General features: G+C 43.1%; 1 protein-coding gene across 4 annotated transcripts in view; it reads right to left on the reverse strand.

Moving 5' to 3' along the window:
* The window catches only part of ARMC8 (armadillo repeat containing 8), a 62,908-nt gene that overhangs the window by 3,289 nt on the left and 41,998 nt on the right, over positions 1–17,621 (reverse strand). For all 4 annotated transcript variants that reach the window (XM_036388859.2, XM_036388857.2, XM_036388858.2 and 1 more), the window contains 12 exons: positions 16,179–16,239; positions 13,254–13,454; positions 10,545–10,640; positions 9,104–9,186; positions 8,758–8,839; positions 7,468–7,554; positions 6,388–6,480; positions 5,774–5,923; positions 4,026–4,121; positions 1,984–2,079; positions 1,441–1,513; positions 456–549 (listed from right to left, as the gene is read on the reverse strand). In XM_036388859.2, coding sequence (XP_036244752.1) covers positions 456–549; positions 1,441–1,513; positions 1,984–2,079; positions 4,026–4,121; positions 5,774–5,923; positions 6,388–6,480; positions 7,468–7,554; positions 8,758–8,839; positions 9,104–9,186; positions 10,545–10,640; positions 13,254–13,454; positions 16,179–16,239 — 1,212 coding nt within the window. The remainder of the gene's footprint in view (positions 1–455; positions 550–1,440; positions 1,514–1,983; positions 2,080–4,025; positions 4,122–5,773; positions 5,924–6,387; positions 6,481–7,467; positions 7,555–8,757; positions 8,840–9,103; positions 9,187–10,544; positions 10,641–13,253; positions 13,455–16,178; positions 16,240–17,621) is intronic.

Consider the following 17,621-nt stretch of genomic DNA (forward strand, 5'->3'; position numbering starts at 1 on the left):
AATGTTCCTGATGACCATTTTCAGGGCTAATACTCTGGTATAGATTTTAAGATGAGAAGCCCTAACTTTACTACAAAGATGTCTAAAAACACTAGAACATCTTTCATAAAACCAAGAATACCAAATTTAATGTATTTTAAAAACAACTGCACAGTTTTGAGTTGTGTTGTCTGTGTGTGACATCTTTCAAAGATCAGATTTTCTCCTTTGTACAATAAATATGGGCTGTTGCTAACTGTAGGTGGGATAATTGCAAAAGGTTAACATAAAATCCCAGAAATTGTCAGTAACTGTTTTGGTTTTACACGTGTTTGGGAAGCAGCCAGATGATCTGTGTGGATACTAACACAGGTAACAGCACAGGTGTGTGCAAAGTTACTGTTGGGCTTGATTAATTAAAAATGATTTGATTGAGATTAACAGCTGTGGTGATCCTGCATTATCTTCATACTCACTTGTCACACAGATTGGGATCTGAGGACTGACTCAGTTTATGTAGAATATCCACCACTCCCATGTCTCGGAGCTTGTCCTGGCGCTCCTGTGAACCTGCAACAACAACAACAACCCCAGTGCAGGACAGCAGGGAGGGGTGGGAGCAGGAACCAGCTGAAGGAGGGGTGAGGAGCAATGTCCAGCTACAGCACAGCCATGCAAACACTCCCTCAAACTCCCCAGGGAGCTCCAGCTTCTTTTGCTGTGCTCTGTTTGCACACGTTTGGAGCCAAGAACATCTTGAAGGCAAAAATCTTGATCCTAAGGTATCCTGACTTCAGCAGTTTTATTCTCATCTCTGATCTCACAGGATTTGGATGCAGAGAACATTCCCCTGGAGGTGTTTCTGAGCCTGACTTCTGCCCTCTCCTCCTCTCATCATATTCACCTGAGCAGCACCATCCTTCAGCCTCCTCCTGAGGTAACCTCCCACTCTGCCAGGCCATGACTTCTCACCAAATGCCTTATCCATTGCTCCCAGTTCCACCCACAAGTCCTTTAACTGGTTTTGGCCCAAGCCACTCAAACCAACTATACTGTGGAAAATGTCTTTGCCAGAAAGCCCCTACTAATCCATTTATTCTCTCCAGTGAACCTGTTCCCTCAAAAAATGAGTTTCCACAGCCCCTTTAAGATCTGGAAGCCCTTACAAGAATTCTCATTCACTCCAATAGTTTAGAGACTTCAGAGAAATGCTGCAGGTGAAAACCTCTCCTTTGTCTCTCCAGCTCCTCACTGTGTCCTTGTGTCTCCCCCAGAGAGCTCTCTGCCTCCTCCTCAGTGTTTCCTGACCACTCCCACATTCCATACTACACCTATGATAATGTTTCCCATTACACTTTGGATCCCACTGCAGTGTGCACTGCAAATATTGATTGCTATTCAACAAAAGCTTTTTGATCAGGATAGTAACTTGTCTGTGCATTAATAAGGAGGGTTTCTTACCTTCCTCTTCATTCCATATGAGATTAGATATACAGAACATGGCAGCAAGCTGTAGTTTAGCATTTGAATGACTCTAAATGTAGAAAAATAGAACTCAAGTTTAGAAGAAGAAATTCAGAAATTCACAATATTTGTATTTTGGCATTCATTATGTAATAAATAAGATAGAAAAGCTGGGATTAATTCTTGTCTACAACTTCTCTCAAACATAGGGCCATAATATAGGGCACTCGAGTAGTGGTCAATCACTTCCTTCCAAATGTTTACTGACATCTTCAAGATAGGCCTTTTCCAAGTTCATTAAATGTTTTCTATGTAGATGACATCACTGCAATGTTTTTATAGGAAATAACCCCTGGATTTTCCTTTTAGTCAGTTCCTCTGTACACCTCTGCCATACAGAACTGCACTTACACCCCACTGGTTATATGGAAATTAAATGCATGATAGTGAATAATTCACAAAACAAAATCCTAAAGCACTTTCCTTCTTTTCAGTCCTGCAAAAGACCAACACAAATCCTTTAAGAGAAATCCCCCTTACCATGTAGTATTTGATTTTCTGCAGGATGTCATCATTGGTCATAATCAGTTCTTTTGCTGTTGTGCCATCTGCTATATTGGCAAGGATACACAATGTCTGAAAGAGAGAAAAAACTGGGAAGTTATTTGGCCCCAGATCACATCCCATGACAGCTTCTCTGACAGCTCTGAACTCGAGACAAACAACTCCTTTAATTAGTTTTAATATCTTTAATCTGGAGTTTCCAGCTTGCTCACATCTAGGGCCAATGCCAAGGAGTCACCAGCTGTGGGGAGCAGCCCTGGCCAAAAACATTCATCACCATTTTAAAATGAAGAGCAGCATTCATCAATTCATTGCCAGAAAGAACATTTTAAGTCTCTTATGGAAATCTTCAACATATAGGAAAGAAAAAATGCCCCAGAATACAGAGCAGTCTGTTCTGTAGCAGTGGCTGGGGGGAAAGGAAAAACAACAAACCCCAACCATTTCCAGCTCATTCTTAAGGCCAGGAAAAGGAGAGACAGAGGCCTTTCTGCTCATCTGGCAGAGGAGTAATTTGTTTTCAACAAGTCTAATCACAGCTGTCACCTGCAGAGGTAACTGTAGCTACTTTTGCAGCTGTTTGATTTCTTTAAAATTACAGAAGCCATCCCACAGGATGCCCTTGAAGCACCCTGGCCCACAGTGGCACTGCCTGCACAGAGTTTTGACAGGCACAGCCCCTTCCCTGGCTCTCAGGGTCACCAGCTCCACAGGCTCCTTCCCAAAGAGCTCTGGAAGAACTTGACCATCTTTTCTGGACATGCTGGAGGACACTGGAGCAGGATCAGCACTTGCATGTGCTTGTGTCTAAGCTGCACTACACTGTGTCAGCAGCTGCAGAGACTAATTACTTCCAAGCTGCTAATTACATCCTGATGAGGCCGGCAGTGACAGAGACAATCACTGTCCTGCAAGCAGGGGCTCTGGTGTGCAGACAGGTACTTCTGGATCTTGAAATAAGAGCCAGCTGTACCACAAGGACCAAGGAAATGCTCAGTGGATATAGCCCCCAAACTCCAAAGCCCATATTCAGCCCCAGTCCTTTCCAGAGCATTTCCAGGTGTGCTGGTTCTCCTGTGAAATAATTCAGATAGGTGTGGCATGGTGAATAACCTACAGCAATAAAGGCCATTCCTGTCACCACAGCTTTAGCAGGAAGACCTATTTAGAAACACATGGGGTTAATTCTCAGCTGTTTCAGACCCATGGAGTCACTAAACTTACTAGCAAGAGTCTTTGGGGATTTTTTTGCTAACTTTGCACTTTCATTGCCAAAGGAGGCCTGTTGGCCTTCAGCCTGTCCTTCCCTGAGCAGAGATTCAGACCAGCTCTACTCCTACACTCATTTCCCATGCTGTTGGCTACCCATATCCAACCTAAGCCACAGCAATCCTCTGGCATCTCCCACAGCTCCTTGCTGCCCCCATCCTTCCCCACATGAGGAAGAAACACAGTTCTCCCACTACCTGTCTCATCTGGCACAAGAGCTATCCAACCAAATCCTGCCCAGCTATCCTCTAACTGCTGCTGTCCTTGTACATTGGCTCCCAGATGCCGTTCCCTGCTGGCCATCTCCTCTTTCCCGCCACCTTTCCTCTTGCAGATTGCTTTTTTTTTTTTAAATTTTAATTTGTCAGGCCAGGTCCCTCCCCACTTTTTCCTGGGCTCCACCAGGATGCTCTTTGCCCTGCTAGTGCTTCTCTTCTATTCCTACTGATCCCTTCAGGCCATGCAATGGCCCCAATTTAATTCTTCTGCTCTCACATCCCTCCTCTTTGCCAAACCTACATTTGCAAAACCAATCTGAATTCAGTTCAAACAATTTTGTAACAATCCATTAGAAAGAAAAACATTCATGTAGGTACTCAAGTTATTAATCTGACAGATCTCAGTAAAATATTCACAGCACATTATAATCCCAATTATAATAAACAAAAATGACATGATGTGAACAGTAAGCATTCTTTGCTCTTATATTTTATTCTGCCAAGACAACACAAAACATAAAAAGTACCTACCTGCTCTTTGACTTCTATATTGTGCTCCCCTTCCAGAATGAGGGTCACTGCTTGCATGATTTGCTTCCCATGAGTGCTCATTATGTGGTCTATGTGCTGCCAAAGCAAGGATGAAATACATTTAGTTTAACTCCCCAGATAAGGAAGGGACACTCCTGCTTGAATCACTCCAAGTGAGGAGTAGCAACACTGCACACAGAGCACTGCTCCCAAACCAAGAATTCATCACAGCAGAAACACTTCAAAACATTCTTCTCCATGTCTGAAAGAGCATCACACGGGCCTTGGTGGTGCTTTCCCTGTCACCTGGAGAGGTGACACTGCTGTCCCAGCTGCCAGGCTGAGGCCTGAACCCTGCTGAGCCAGGCTCTAAATGTGTGATCTGCAGTTGGAAACAACCACTTCCCTTCTGATAACCAGGGGTAATATCAGAGAGGAGTGAGAAAACTGATGTTTCTTCTCTGGTATTTGCTACTGTTGCAGGGACACTGTGCCCACGTCCAACAGCCACATTTACAAAGCCTTAAAGAGGGCAGAGAAATAAGCCAGATGCATTGGTTATTGTCTGGGAAAACTGCCCTAAGTTCACAGAGTCACAGCTCAAAGGTCACTTTATGACAGACTATGAACACCTACACTAGAATAAGAGAAAAGATTAAACAAGATCTACTGGATTAGTTGATACCAAACCTCGGGAGTGGCAGCAAACAGGCACCAGAGATGACCAGCACACTGCACACTACAATTCTTTTAAGACCTCAGGGATTCTTATAGGATTTCTTAAAATTGCTAATAATGGGATTTCATTGGAAAGCTGCTGAATGAGTTATTCTGGAGTGAGTTTTGGGTAGAGGCTGAAAATGGCTGGTTCTGGCTCTAAAACCTGCCACAGGAAGCAGTGAAGCTGGCACACAGCTCCAGATGGAGAACACCTTAAGTGACAGTGAGAGTTGTCAGGGTGAATTCAATGAATGACAGGCTGTTAAGTATTTTTTCACATTAACACAGAGCTAATTTCCTATCAAGGTTATTGAGACTCAATGAGTAAAAATATCAGAAGATTTTTTACAGTGACCTTTTTCTGGTAGAAACACAATATGTGATAAACGCACAGAGAGGCTTCATGGGGCTTTTCCCCTCAAAAATGTTGGCTTGCCAAATTCTTGCTGCATGTTTTCCCTCTGTTCTTCACAGGGGATTACCCCTTTCTTTTCCTCCATGAATATCTCTTTCTGCCTGTCAAAAACAACTCCCAACATTTTCCAATCATTTTATTTCAGAGTGTAAAATAAATGTCTGCATTTTGTGAGTGCACAGTCCCACACCAAATTCACAAAGCCCGTACTACCTATGTAGATGGATAAGAACAGATGCATTTCAAGTGCCAAGGAAGAAGAAAGACAGGTATCTGAGATGTGGACCTTCCCATACACTGACTCAATGGTGCAACCCTCAGTGTTGTTTTGGACAAGTTTCACAGAGAAACTGCTATGAAAATAATGCTGCTGAGAGCTAAATGCAATGGAATTGAACATTAAATGAAAATGTCTAGCTCTGATAATAATTACAGTGTTTCCATGGATGCAGAGGATTTGTTCAAATACCTTCTCACACTGATTTGCACATTTTCTTATAGATACTTGAATAAATCCAAGTGGTGTTAAAACAGGAAAATGCCCTGCACAGAAGCACTGGATTGGCTGCTTGTTTGATCAGATTTCAGAAGGTCTATGTGCAGCTCTACTTACTGGGCGAGTGGAGAGAAGATTCCTGAGCAGTCCCAAGGTCTTCATCAGAACATTTACATCAGAATCAGAAAGCAACTGAAACAACTGCTCTGTGCTCAGACCTCGCAGGATGTCTGACTTGATCTTCTGTTCTGCTTGAAATGCCATGTTCTGAAACAGACACACTTTTTAATGGACTTTTTTTACCTGGGCTTTCACTCTTTTAGTAGACTATTCCCTAAAAGAATATATCCTTCCTAAATTAATCTTGCAAAAAGGCTGTAATTTATGAGCAACTGCTACACAGTGAATTCAATTTTCACATGGTCTTACACCTGACCTGGCTATTACCTGCTTTTATTTTCCCCCTGGCATGCTACTGACACTACTTAACTGCTTCCCTGAATGATCTTGGCAACAAAATTAGTACCAGAACTGAAGAATTTATTTTACTTTATGGACTAATGGGTGAAGTGCTCCAGGCTGATGCTGTTTTTCTTTTGCAGTTTGGTGGAACAACAAACCAGATTTCAAGTATGTCATTATTAATAACAACTGACAAGTTCTACAGATATGTTCCCAAGCTTTTCAAGGCACACAGCCACAGGTGCTATTTCATTGGGTGTCCTACTCACCATTAAAGCCCAAATGCCGTTCACTCGCAAGGCAAGATTTTCACTCTGGGTTAAACTACATAGAAGTTCTATGGCTCCTGATTCTAAAATAGGCTGAAAGAAGGAGGGAAAAACAGATCTTTACAACACTTAGACTAACTGCATGTATGAAAATACTAAAAATATACTCCTAATGTCTTATTCTTTAGCTTACAACATGTCCAGTGCACCCCCAGGAACTGGCCATGCCAGAGCCCATATCCATGACCATTTAACAGTAGGTTTTATGAAAAAAAGCCAGGTCAAGGCAGCTGCTTTTTCCTATGTCTGTGTTTGTGGAGACATGGATGCACACACATTTATATGTGTATATACATCACCTCACACTGCTGCTCACACCCCACAAACACTTGACCTGCAGTCTGCTAAAAAAAGCCCCATGGGTGGCCTCATGGCCAGTGAACTGTGCTTGGCATTATTTCAGTTAATTTGCTGTCTCACAGATATGATTAAAGCCACCAAGACCAACTGTAATTTGGTAATCCATAGAGCCCTGCAGGATCCCACATACAGCACAATCTTGCAAATATTTCCTGTAATTAAGAAGTATTTTAGACTTCAGGAATTGTTGCACTGCTGTGGAGTGTTGATTTGTGTGTCTGATCTGTATGAAATACAGACTCTGCAGAACCAGATATCCTGTACTGTTCATCAGAGAACAATAAAAACACAGGACTCAGCTAAGCCAGCATTTTCAGCATTACAGTAGCAGTAATTCTCTAAGACAATGGATCACATTGCAAATTATCAGTGTGGTTTCTTCTTGTTTATGATCTTTTTAGATAACAATGTTTTACAAGTAAAAAGGAAATAACAAAACTTCATGTCCGCTTCTTTTCTTTAGAGGCCAAATTAACTGTCACAGCACTGTAAGCAGATGATTTTTTTGTTCCCAAGCCATCAGTGGCACAGCTCTGTAACATCACAGCTCCATAACTGTCACAAGCAATGGCTGCCAATTAACATGCCTTTATGCTAATTGAACCATTGTGTAATCTGACTTCAGTCCATTCCCCTCCCTGCTGCTGGCTAAGTACTCACCTCCTTGCTTGGAGAGAATTCCAGAAGAAGATTGCATAGCGTGGAAGATGCTACTACAAGAATTTCATTTGGAGCATTCTGTAAAACCTGCAGGCAGAGGGGAGAGAGAGGAATTCTGTTAGCAGGATAATGAAGAGATCACTAAAATGGAATACCTGGCATTATGCTGTAGCTGGGTATTCCAGACTTCAGGAGGTGCTTCCATGCTAGCAGTGCAGACCCAGATTGATACACATCACAGGACAATGCATTATTTCACAGAAGTCAGATTTGAGAGCTTTCAGTCCAAGTTAGTAGAAAACAGTGGGGACAAGCCCTGCTCTGCAAAGGACACATAGGTAGAGGAAGCTCCAGGAGCCTCTTAAACCTCTCTGTACTTCGTGCTAAGCACAACATAGCAAATTCTCTAAGGAGCATCCTGCCAGAGGAGCACAGCCTGAGACAAGTTATATAGTCCCTTATCTCTGCCTGGATCTCCAGCAGCACCAAAACACCAATTCCTGAACCAAAAATGTTCCTCCCTTGTTCCCTACTGCCAACAACACCTTCTGTGTTCCAGCCATTTCACTTCTGAACAGTCAAATCAAGCTGACTTCAGGAAATTCTTATGGGTGTCAATACTGCCCAAACCTTCAGGTGTGCTAGCAACTTGGTCTGTTCTGCATTTTCAAGGTCTCAAAGATGTTGAAACTGAGAAACTGGTTTATTATGTGTGTTTATGATAGTGACATTACAGGATGAGAGATGACATATCTTACACACTTGAATCTCACTTAATCTTGTGGAAAACTGCTCTATATGACAATGTGTCTTTTTAAAGGTCTTTCTGAGCTCTTTGGTTTCAGCTATAGAATCTGCAATGAGATAGAAGAGGTAGAGAATCACAGGAGAAAACACATATCTGAATTCTCTTACAGAGCTCACAGAACAAGTCTGAACTGTGCCATCTAGCCTGAGTGTGACATTAAGGGATATGTAGTACTTGTAGTGTCCTAGAAGAGTTGTAGGATTGAGAATAATTTAGCTTCACTCACTGATGATAAAAAACTCCACAAAAACAATAATGAAAAAAAGGAAACAAAAGGCCAACCAAAACCAAGCAGGAATAACAGGCTTGCTGTTGTTGGCTTTTGTTGACTTAGGACTCTCTTAGGAGAAGGCCCCAGGATTGATTTCTAGGTAATTTGTATCATGATTCTACAGCAAGGCATGCCAACTGAACAGTCACCCTGTGCTCCCTGAATGGACCAGAACACTCCAGGCACTGAGACCTGACTGCTCCTCACTTACCTTCATTAAAGGCTTCCATACAGCATGATCCTGAAAACTTGTCCTGAGCTGCTGGACAGAACGGGACAAACTGTGCAAACATCTGGAATGGAAGAGAAATCCTCCCTGTGAGACATGCACACCCCCATGGGCACTGCTGTACACACCCTGCTGCTCCACAAGGATTCCTGGGCTGGGAGGCAGGCAAGGAGAAATCTGGGAGCAGCCAGGAGAAAACCCTGCACCAGCCCAGGATTACTGCCCCTCCCCCCCAGGAGGGCTCCCAAGAGCAGAACTGAGTTCAGGGCAGCTCTCAGACAGTTCTCCCAGTGCAGCCAAGGTTGTGCAGGGACGAGGACAGGCTCACCTGACTGCAGCCAAGCGCACCTTGATGCTGGACTCGGACAGGCCGTTAACGATGCGGTCCATCATGTTCTCAGTCTCAATGATCTGCACCAAAGAACTCAGGTCAGTGCACAGCTCACAGCTCATGGCTTGCTGGGGCTTTGGCTGCAGCATTTTCAATGTTACATATAAAAACTGCAGCTAAAACCAGCATGCCACACTCTTGTCAGATTAAGTGGAAAATTTTGTGTATCTACAGACAATTAGTAAATAAAAATTCTATATTCTATGTTCCACTATGGCTTTTAATCATCAAGCAACAAGAGGGTGATTTTTATATATAAGTATCCATCTCTCTATCTATATATACACATACATATATACCTGAATTACCCTTAATGTTATATTAAAACAAAAGTGAGCATGTGTGAGTGCACACAACATATACAAACTACAGATCAGAGACAAGTTGTAGAGCTGTGTGGATAAAAAATATCCAGTAGCTCACCTGCCATATTTAGACAAGGCCAGCACAAACACTTAAGACCAGTATAAAAGGGAGTTAACACCCAGATGAATGATGGATTTTTGCATAATAAATCAACTTTGGCATGTACACACTCACTGCTTATTAAAAGCTGTGTAAAAGGAGGATCTTCCAATTAACTAAAGCAACAAAGTAGGAGTTTATGGTCTTGAATTCTGGAGATCCTGAGTCGTTCCCCACTGATAAATCCTCATGATGTTATCTTTTCACCCTCTGTTTACCTGCCTCTTCCTTCTGCTTTTCCTATTTAACCAGCAAATAAACTCAGAAAACATTCCTGTCTTCTACACTTGCTACATGACACCGCAAATTCATGATTAATTAAAAAAAAAATGTTCCTTCTAATTATTCATTTATTAAGTTCCCTCCACTTTCCACACATTAATTTTTAACTACGTGAGTGGCCCAAGCAACCAATCTCTGCGCTGTAATGTTTGAATCACCAACTGCTTTGTTATGACAGTGCAAGGCTTTGGTCACTTGAGAATCAGGAAACAAATTCTGACTTTGTTTATGAGCAGACTTTCCAGAGTTTTTTTTTTAATATTTGTCATATAATGGAATAAATGAGAAACAGAGGTGTATTATCTCTATGTTTCAGAAATTTCTCATATGCCACAACTATATTGCTTACAAGTAGCCAAGTACCAAAAATGCTGAAAGACAACTCTTTGTGCAAGTCTAGTTCATCGCTGTGAAGATGCTCACACAACTAAACTTAACTTTGTTATACTCTGAGAGCAAGACATTAATTTTTCCTCCAATTCCACGCAACATGAAAATTCCTATTAATGGAGGAGAGAGGCTTCATTTCAACCTATTCACATCATAACGGGGAGACCCCTGGGAGGGTGGGAATTGCTGCTTTCCAGTGCCCCCGTGGCTGAGCAGTGCCCAGCAGGCTCCCTGGGCTCACCTTTTTGCGGATGTCCTCGTCGTTAGCCCCCAGCGAGGCGTAGAGCTTGAAGGCGGCCTGGCGCAGCTCGTGGGCGTGCTTCAGGTCATGGTCCAGCTGGGAAACACAGCACAGGCACAGGCTCAGCCCCCAGAGCAGCTGCAGAGTCATATTCTGCTTTGTTCCACACTGCTGCTTACCCACTGTCTTTGTCTGCCACCCACAAGGTGCTGCTCCCTGAGCTCATCATGCAATAACCACAGTTAAGATTATGGTTCATTTCTCTGCTCAGTTACAGAGAAGACAACTTGGTCTTCAATTTGAGGCCAAAATAAGGTTAGGGGTCTATCAAGACCATATTCAGGTAAAAGCTATTCTTATCTCCCAATAGAGACTTACAGGAACTAGCCAGAAGGAGTGAAAATACTGAGAGAGAATCAAGACAAGTTTTATCAAGAAAACTGAAGCAATACCAGGAGCCAAAGTTGGTCTCTAAATTTCAGGCCATGTTAAGGAGGGTGAGGTTGAATATCAGGAAAGGTTTTTCCCCCAGAGGGTGCTGGGCACTGCCCAGGCTCCCCAGGGAATGGGCACAGCTCCAAGGCTGCCAGAGCTCCAGGAGAGTTTGGACAATGATCTCAGGGATACCCAGGGCGGGATTGTTGGAGTGTACAGGGCCAGCAGCTGGACTTGATGATCCCTGGGGTCTCTTCCAGCTCAGCACATTCTGCTATTTTATGATGATTAATGGGAGTACTAAAGACATCATAAAATAGTGGTGTTTGAGGTTGACCCTTCTTGGAACAGCAAATTTGGGCTCTCAGATCTCCTCATGTTCTCTTCTGAGAATAATTCTGTGACTCTGACTATCCTCAAAACTCTGTACCAAAGTGTTCTACAAAACAATACAATCTTCAAAGTCTACACAAAATGCCAGGAAAATGACAGTATAAGGTAGCAAAGTGCAGAAATAAAAGAAATGTCAAAATTAGGCTCTATGAGTAATTCTCTCCAGTGCAGCTATATTGGAGCAGAAGTATTAAAATATTTATAACATAATATTTTAATATTATGTTATAAATATTTTAAGCAGACAAGTTCTCTGCTTGGCAGATTCATCACTCACTCCTCACGCAGTTTTACCTTACAGGGTGCAGTTCCAAGCACTCTGTTCAAAGCCAGTACCCTGGATTCCCAGCTGGCTGCTTCTACAGACTTACTGCACACTCAGAGCACTGTCATAATATTTAGAATTGCCCCACTCACTTTTGGAACCTGATCATATTTTTGGTGCTACAGCCAATGTCCATTACTCCTCAATAAGCTGCTACACTTCTTTTTGCTCAGTTTTTTATACTGCAACTTTTTTTTTTTTTTTAATGTTTCATTTTCATTTTTACAAAGCATTCAAGAGGGTCTCTATGCAGAATTAACCCCATTCTATCAGGGTCAGAGAAATTAACCTGTCTCTTGGGCCAGTTTTAGGGAAAAAGCAAAGCTCTGTAATGTATTTTTTTGGGTTCTTTCTAATAATCAGTTTCAGCAAGACTCCAAGGTACATCTGGTCTCTGTTTATCCAACATCTTGCAAGTGCAGACAACTCATAATATAAAGCAGTGCATGGCATCCACATGTTTTTGTGCTTAAACACAATAGAACAACCTCTGAATTTCAGATTTTCCACAAACCTGACCTAAGAATTGAAAACAAATCTCTCTTCACATGGACTATTCATCTCTTATGAAGCTGAAGTGTACTGGTCCCTGAAGGCAAGATGTTTAAACTTAGAGGATGGGAAGACCAGATATACACACTTCTGTGTGGTTAATGAAGTCTCCAAAGAGCAGTGACTGAGCCTTGGAGAGTACAAACATCAAAAATCAAGTGCTGCTGCACCTCTGGTCACCTTTCAATTGAGCACCTCAGGCACCAGGTTGTGGCAGCAGCTCTCTGGCCACAGAGGACGGGCACAGACTTTTTTAGAAAAACCTTGGAAAGCTGTGTAGAAGCTGTGAGAAACTTAGAGGAAAAGAATTCAAACAATTATTATCTCTCTTTCTGTAACCATTGTTTATACATATGGTTCTCTAGCAGTGTGCTATTGATAACCACCAATAGTGTGTGAGAAGTTTTCACTTTGAGACCAATCAGGTCTTAGGTTCACCAATACTCCTTATAGGAATGTGGAGGGGCTTGACAGCTGGCTTGCAAGCAAAGCTGAGTTAATAGAAGAAATAACAATTGATGATTTTCAAGTGTATCTATAGCAAGGAAGAAGACAAGGTCGTCAGCATAGAAAGAGATTAGAAAAGATAGATGAAAATTTCTGCCTAAGTAGATGTGTATAGGTGCCTTATTAAATTTCTGTCAAACTTTTGCCAATTATATCGAATTAATTGCTCTGCACCAATGAATATAATAAGTTATTGTGATGTAGTTAATGACTTAAGATCATGCTTTGTTAAGAGTATATAAGCTAGAGAAGATGCAGAATAAAAAACTTTTTTCTTCTTAGACCCTGATCCAACCTATCAGGGACATAAGAACTGTAGATTTCTAACAATAAAGTGTCTTTTATGCCTTCTGGATCATGGAATCAATGCTATGTGGTAGCAGGTGGGGGCCTGCCAGCACACCAGGTTTAACCAGGTTTAAGAAGCCCCATCCTGAGCTGGTTTGTTTTTGGTTTTGCCCATTTCTCCAGGGCTCAGAGCAGGTCAGGAAACTCACCCTCTTGATGTCGGTGATGGCGCTGACGGAGCTGGGGTACTTGAAGTAGTCGGCCAGCATGACGATGAGGTGGTCGGTGATGCTGGCCATCCTCTGCAGCTCCATGTCTGTCTCTATCAGGTAGGCCAGAGTCTCTGCCCCCTCCACCCTCTCCTCCAGCAGTCTGTCCTTACTGCACATTCGAACCAAGCATGGCAGAGTCTGCAGAGATGAAATAAAAGGAGTTTCTAGTGTAGCTACATTGATAAAGAAACTCCAAAGAAATGAAAACAATTGTCCTACAGCAAAGCTCTGCATTGTTCTTTAGATAAGAACTCTCACACACACACATTTCAGTGGGTTCAGAGATTCCACACACAGAAGAATTGTTCAGGCATTGCTGAGTGTACAATCCCCTACTTTCACACAGCCAAAATCATGCAATGTTTGGAAGTAAACATAGACAAAGTTTGACAAAGCCTTGTAAAAAATTTTTAAAATCCCCTCAGAAGTTGATATTTTCCCAGGCTTGTTCTTACTACACACCAGAACCAAAAGTACCCAAGCTGCCCTCAAGTACTTGACCCCTCCTGCCCTTCTGTGACCCAGGATTAACTAAGGACAATGCAGTCTGAAATAATCTCAGGGCTCCTTTCCCACACACTGGCCGCCTGGAGCAGAGGGCAAGGGAGGAATACTCCTCAGCAAGCAGCAGATTGGATCAGCCAGAAAAGAAGCTAACCTGGAACCCAGGTCCATTCTGCCTTTCCTGACATCCCCCCTACCTTGGTTACACCCACACAACAGTTTTGCTCCACCTTCTCTACTAAAACAGAAAAACCAATCAAGTCTTTCTTTACCAGAAGCCCAATGAAAAGTATTTAACTCTGGACAGGCCAATTCTTCAAGGGCTGGGACTCTGCTCCCTCAAGCCTTCCCAAATATGAAAATGGACAAGGAATAACACCAAGGTTTGTGCTTGTGCAATGCCACCAAGTTCAACAGAATAACTCCAGTAAATGTTGTTCAGAGTTATGTTTTGGGGACCTGAAATAACATCCACTCATTGACTGTTCAAATGATTAAATAGATAAATACCTGATCTCCGTTGCATAGGAAACAGGATTTGCCTACATATTTTAGAAAGCCAGATGTCACCTCAAAGATTATCACTGAGGTGATGAATCTTGCAGCTAATCCAGTGAGCCAAAGCACCCTCTTCTGCATACCTGGCCTTGAGGCAGCAAGGAAGACTGCACACAGGCTCTCAAAAAATTACATTCATGTGGAGTGAGAAAGAAAGAAGTGGAACTCCATGTCTAAATCACAAAGACAATGTACTTCTTAATTCTTTCCAAGGTCAAATGGCCTGAAATGAAATGAGCTATTTCTTGGAACTCAAGGCCTGGGCATTGTTAAGTCACTGGCTGCATGCACCCAAGAAACACAGATCTCATGTTTTTCAACACTGAGCAATTCCATCTGCTTAGAAACAGAAGCAGGAATTCTGATTGACACATTTTAACTGTTCCATTGGATCTACAGGTCAGTACAGTGCAAATAATGCACAGGAGTAGGGGCTGTGTAGGGGTCTAAGATGGAAAGCCACAATACACACCTGGACAGCAGATGAAAGTGTGGAAATTGACTGTAATGATGGAATATCTTATTTCCATGGTATGGCTGGGATGTACCTGGGTTATCTGGACAGTTTCATTATTAGGATTCCAGAGAAATCATTTTCCTTCCCATCAAATCCATTATTTATCAGCCTTCCCTGCCCTTCTCAAGGGTTTTATTTTTTCCCCACGTTGCAGATCAACCCACTACTCAAACTGAGAAATGAAAGTAAATTAAAACCATTTTGGAAACACACATTCTTGACTGGCCCCCAAATGCAGAAAGTTTGATAGCAAAGGGTCAATAATTCCTGAATGCTAAAGGGGCCATCACTTCAGCAGAGGTTGAAGGATTTGGGGCTGGATTAAGCACAGTGACACCTTGCAAGTATGAGCTCCTGGAGGAGGAATCACTGGGGTGTTTTGAACAAGGCAAAGGTTCTGTGCTTTCCTTCTCCCCTCACTCTTTTGTCTACTCTCAAGTACTACAACACATTTAATTCCACAGCCTCAAACATGGATTTGTGCTGAAGCAGCTTCCACAAGGAAAAAATGCTGCTTTTGCTGTGAGCTGGCCAAGCACATCCCTTTGCAAAGGTTTGAAAGGATGGTGGTTTTCCACAGGGCCCATATGGAGCATGTGCAGCTCCACAGGGCAGGGTCCAGCTCCCAACAGCGACCTGCCACTGGCAGCAGGCCCTGCTCCCTGTCCCAGGGCAGAGCAGCTCTGGAACATCCATCCTGACCAGGGCACAGCCCAACAGGGGTATCCGTGAAGGGAAGGCATTTCCAAAGAAGAAAGAGATTTGCAGGAGAGAGGGGTTGGGAGAATGGAACTGTTGCCCCCAGTTTGCAGATGTTGTAGGGAGAAAGGAGAGCAGAGAATTGGAGTGTCAATTTGGACCAAAGCTAAGGAGGGTGAGGGAGAACAATGCAGCTTGGCTTCCTCAGCTGCACATACTAGGTGCCAGTGCAGAACAGATGCCAATATGCACACTGGAATGAACAGTACATTGCACTTTCTTGCACAAAAAGACAGGAGGGGCAGGCCTTTGTCAGAGCCAATGCATAGATTTTTTTATCTATCATTACTTGGGGGAGAAAATCAGGGAGCTATTTTTTTTAAATTAAAAAAGTTAGGAGAACTTGGTGCTTTGCAATCTTTGATGTAACAGATTTTGTGCTACCTTTTATATGAGAAAATAAAACCAGGATAAACCTACATGAGAAAACCTTTTGAACAGAGAACTGTTTAAGGATCTGTCATGGCTAGCACAAAGAGAATTACTCTGTATTTACAAGGTGGTTGAAGCAGGACACAGCTCACCTTCAGAACGATGCAGGGATCGTCCGTCCGTATTGCTCCGGCTCTGCACATGGAAGTAAGGCTGCAACAACACAACAAGACACTGTCACCTACCATGGCTTTGCTTCACTTCACTCAGCTGCTGCACAACATCTGTCCTAATGAAACATCCTCCTATCTTTGATTTAAATACATCAGAGCTTACTAGGCCTGGGCACACAAACTCCTCCAGGTGCACCTTCTGGCAGGTTTGCAGTGCAGGACCCCTGATCAATACAGCACACACTGCCACAAAGGGTCACACCACCACCCTGCCTGAGCCCCACACCTGTTGGCATCTTACTGCAGGGGTTCCCTACTGTTATCTCCTAATCACAAAGGTTCATCATACCTTCTTGGTGTTTCTCGTGGGCACCACCTCAGAGCACTGACCCTTTCTTCTTCACAAAGCAGCCACCTGACTCCAGTTCCCTCCTCAACCAGCCACCCCCACTCTTTTATAGCACTCTTCTTCTCATTGCTTACAGCTGTGGCCTGTTAAAGTCAGGCCTGTTCCTAATCTTTGATAATTGGCCCAGCTGCAACTCCTTAGGGGTAAGATTACTTTCTACACTACCTTTATTTTCTTATATTCTATCCCCCTGCACACATCCAAAAGGAACAACCTGCACTAAGCAAAGGTGCAACCCACCCAGACCTTCCTCTATATACCTGGCTCTGGGTATGCAGCCATGAGCAGAGAAACACAGCCTGACAGCTCAGGCACAGACACCCAGGCCCTGCCCCAGCCCAGGAGAGGTGGAATTGCTCTGCTGCCTGTCCACAGGCAGGGCTTTACACTCTGCAGGGAGCAGCACACCCTCACTAACAATGCACACAGCCTAGGCTCTGACACTGCACCAAGCCAGCATTTGGTCCTTATTAGACAACAGCTCACAGTGGATATGACAACCACAAGGTCTCACACAGCATCAGACAAATTCCAAGTTCTTTGTTATGTACTTATAAAGTGCCCCAAACTACCAGAAATGCAAAATAGTTCACCCATCAAAAAAGTGTTTTACTTTGAGGTGGTTTCATTTCTACCTGCTCTGCTACAAGGCAGTGGAATGGAGCGGGAGGGGAACTGCACCAGTTTCTCTCCCTTTAGCTTCTGAACTAACCATTGGAGCTGGGTTTTATCATGTCACAGTGGAGGTTAAAAAATGTAACTGTATTTCAGTAAAGGTAACTTAAAACTAACATGCCTGGACCCTCGGTTGGGCAGGCTGAAGTTGTACACAGGGTCAATCAGAACTCAGCTAAGGGACAGCAATGTGCTCATAAAACCATGGTGTGTCTCACCACATCCCTGAGCTCCTTCCAAGGGCCCAGAGCGAGTTCTTTCACCTCAGAGGCACCAACACTGATCCTCATTCTGAGTACACCTACCATCAGAACTCTCTTAATATATTATTCCTCCAA

The sequence above is a fragment of the Molothrus ater genome, chromosome 10 (genome assembly GCF_012460135.2).
Source record: "Molothrus ater isolate BHLD 08-10-18 breed brown headed cowbird chromosome 10, BPBGC_Mater_1.1, whole genome shotgun sequence".
NCBI lineage: Eukaryota > Metazoa > Chordata > Aves > Passeriformes > Icteridae > Molothrus > Molothrus ater.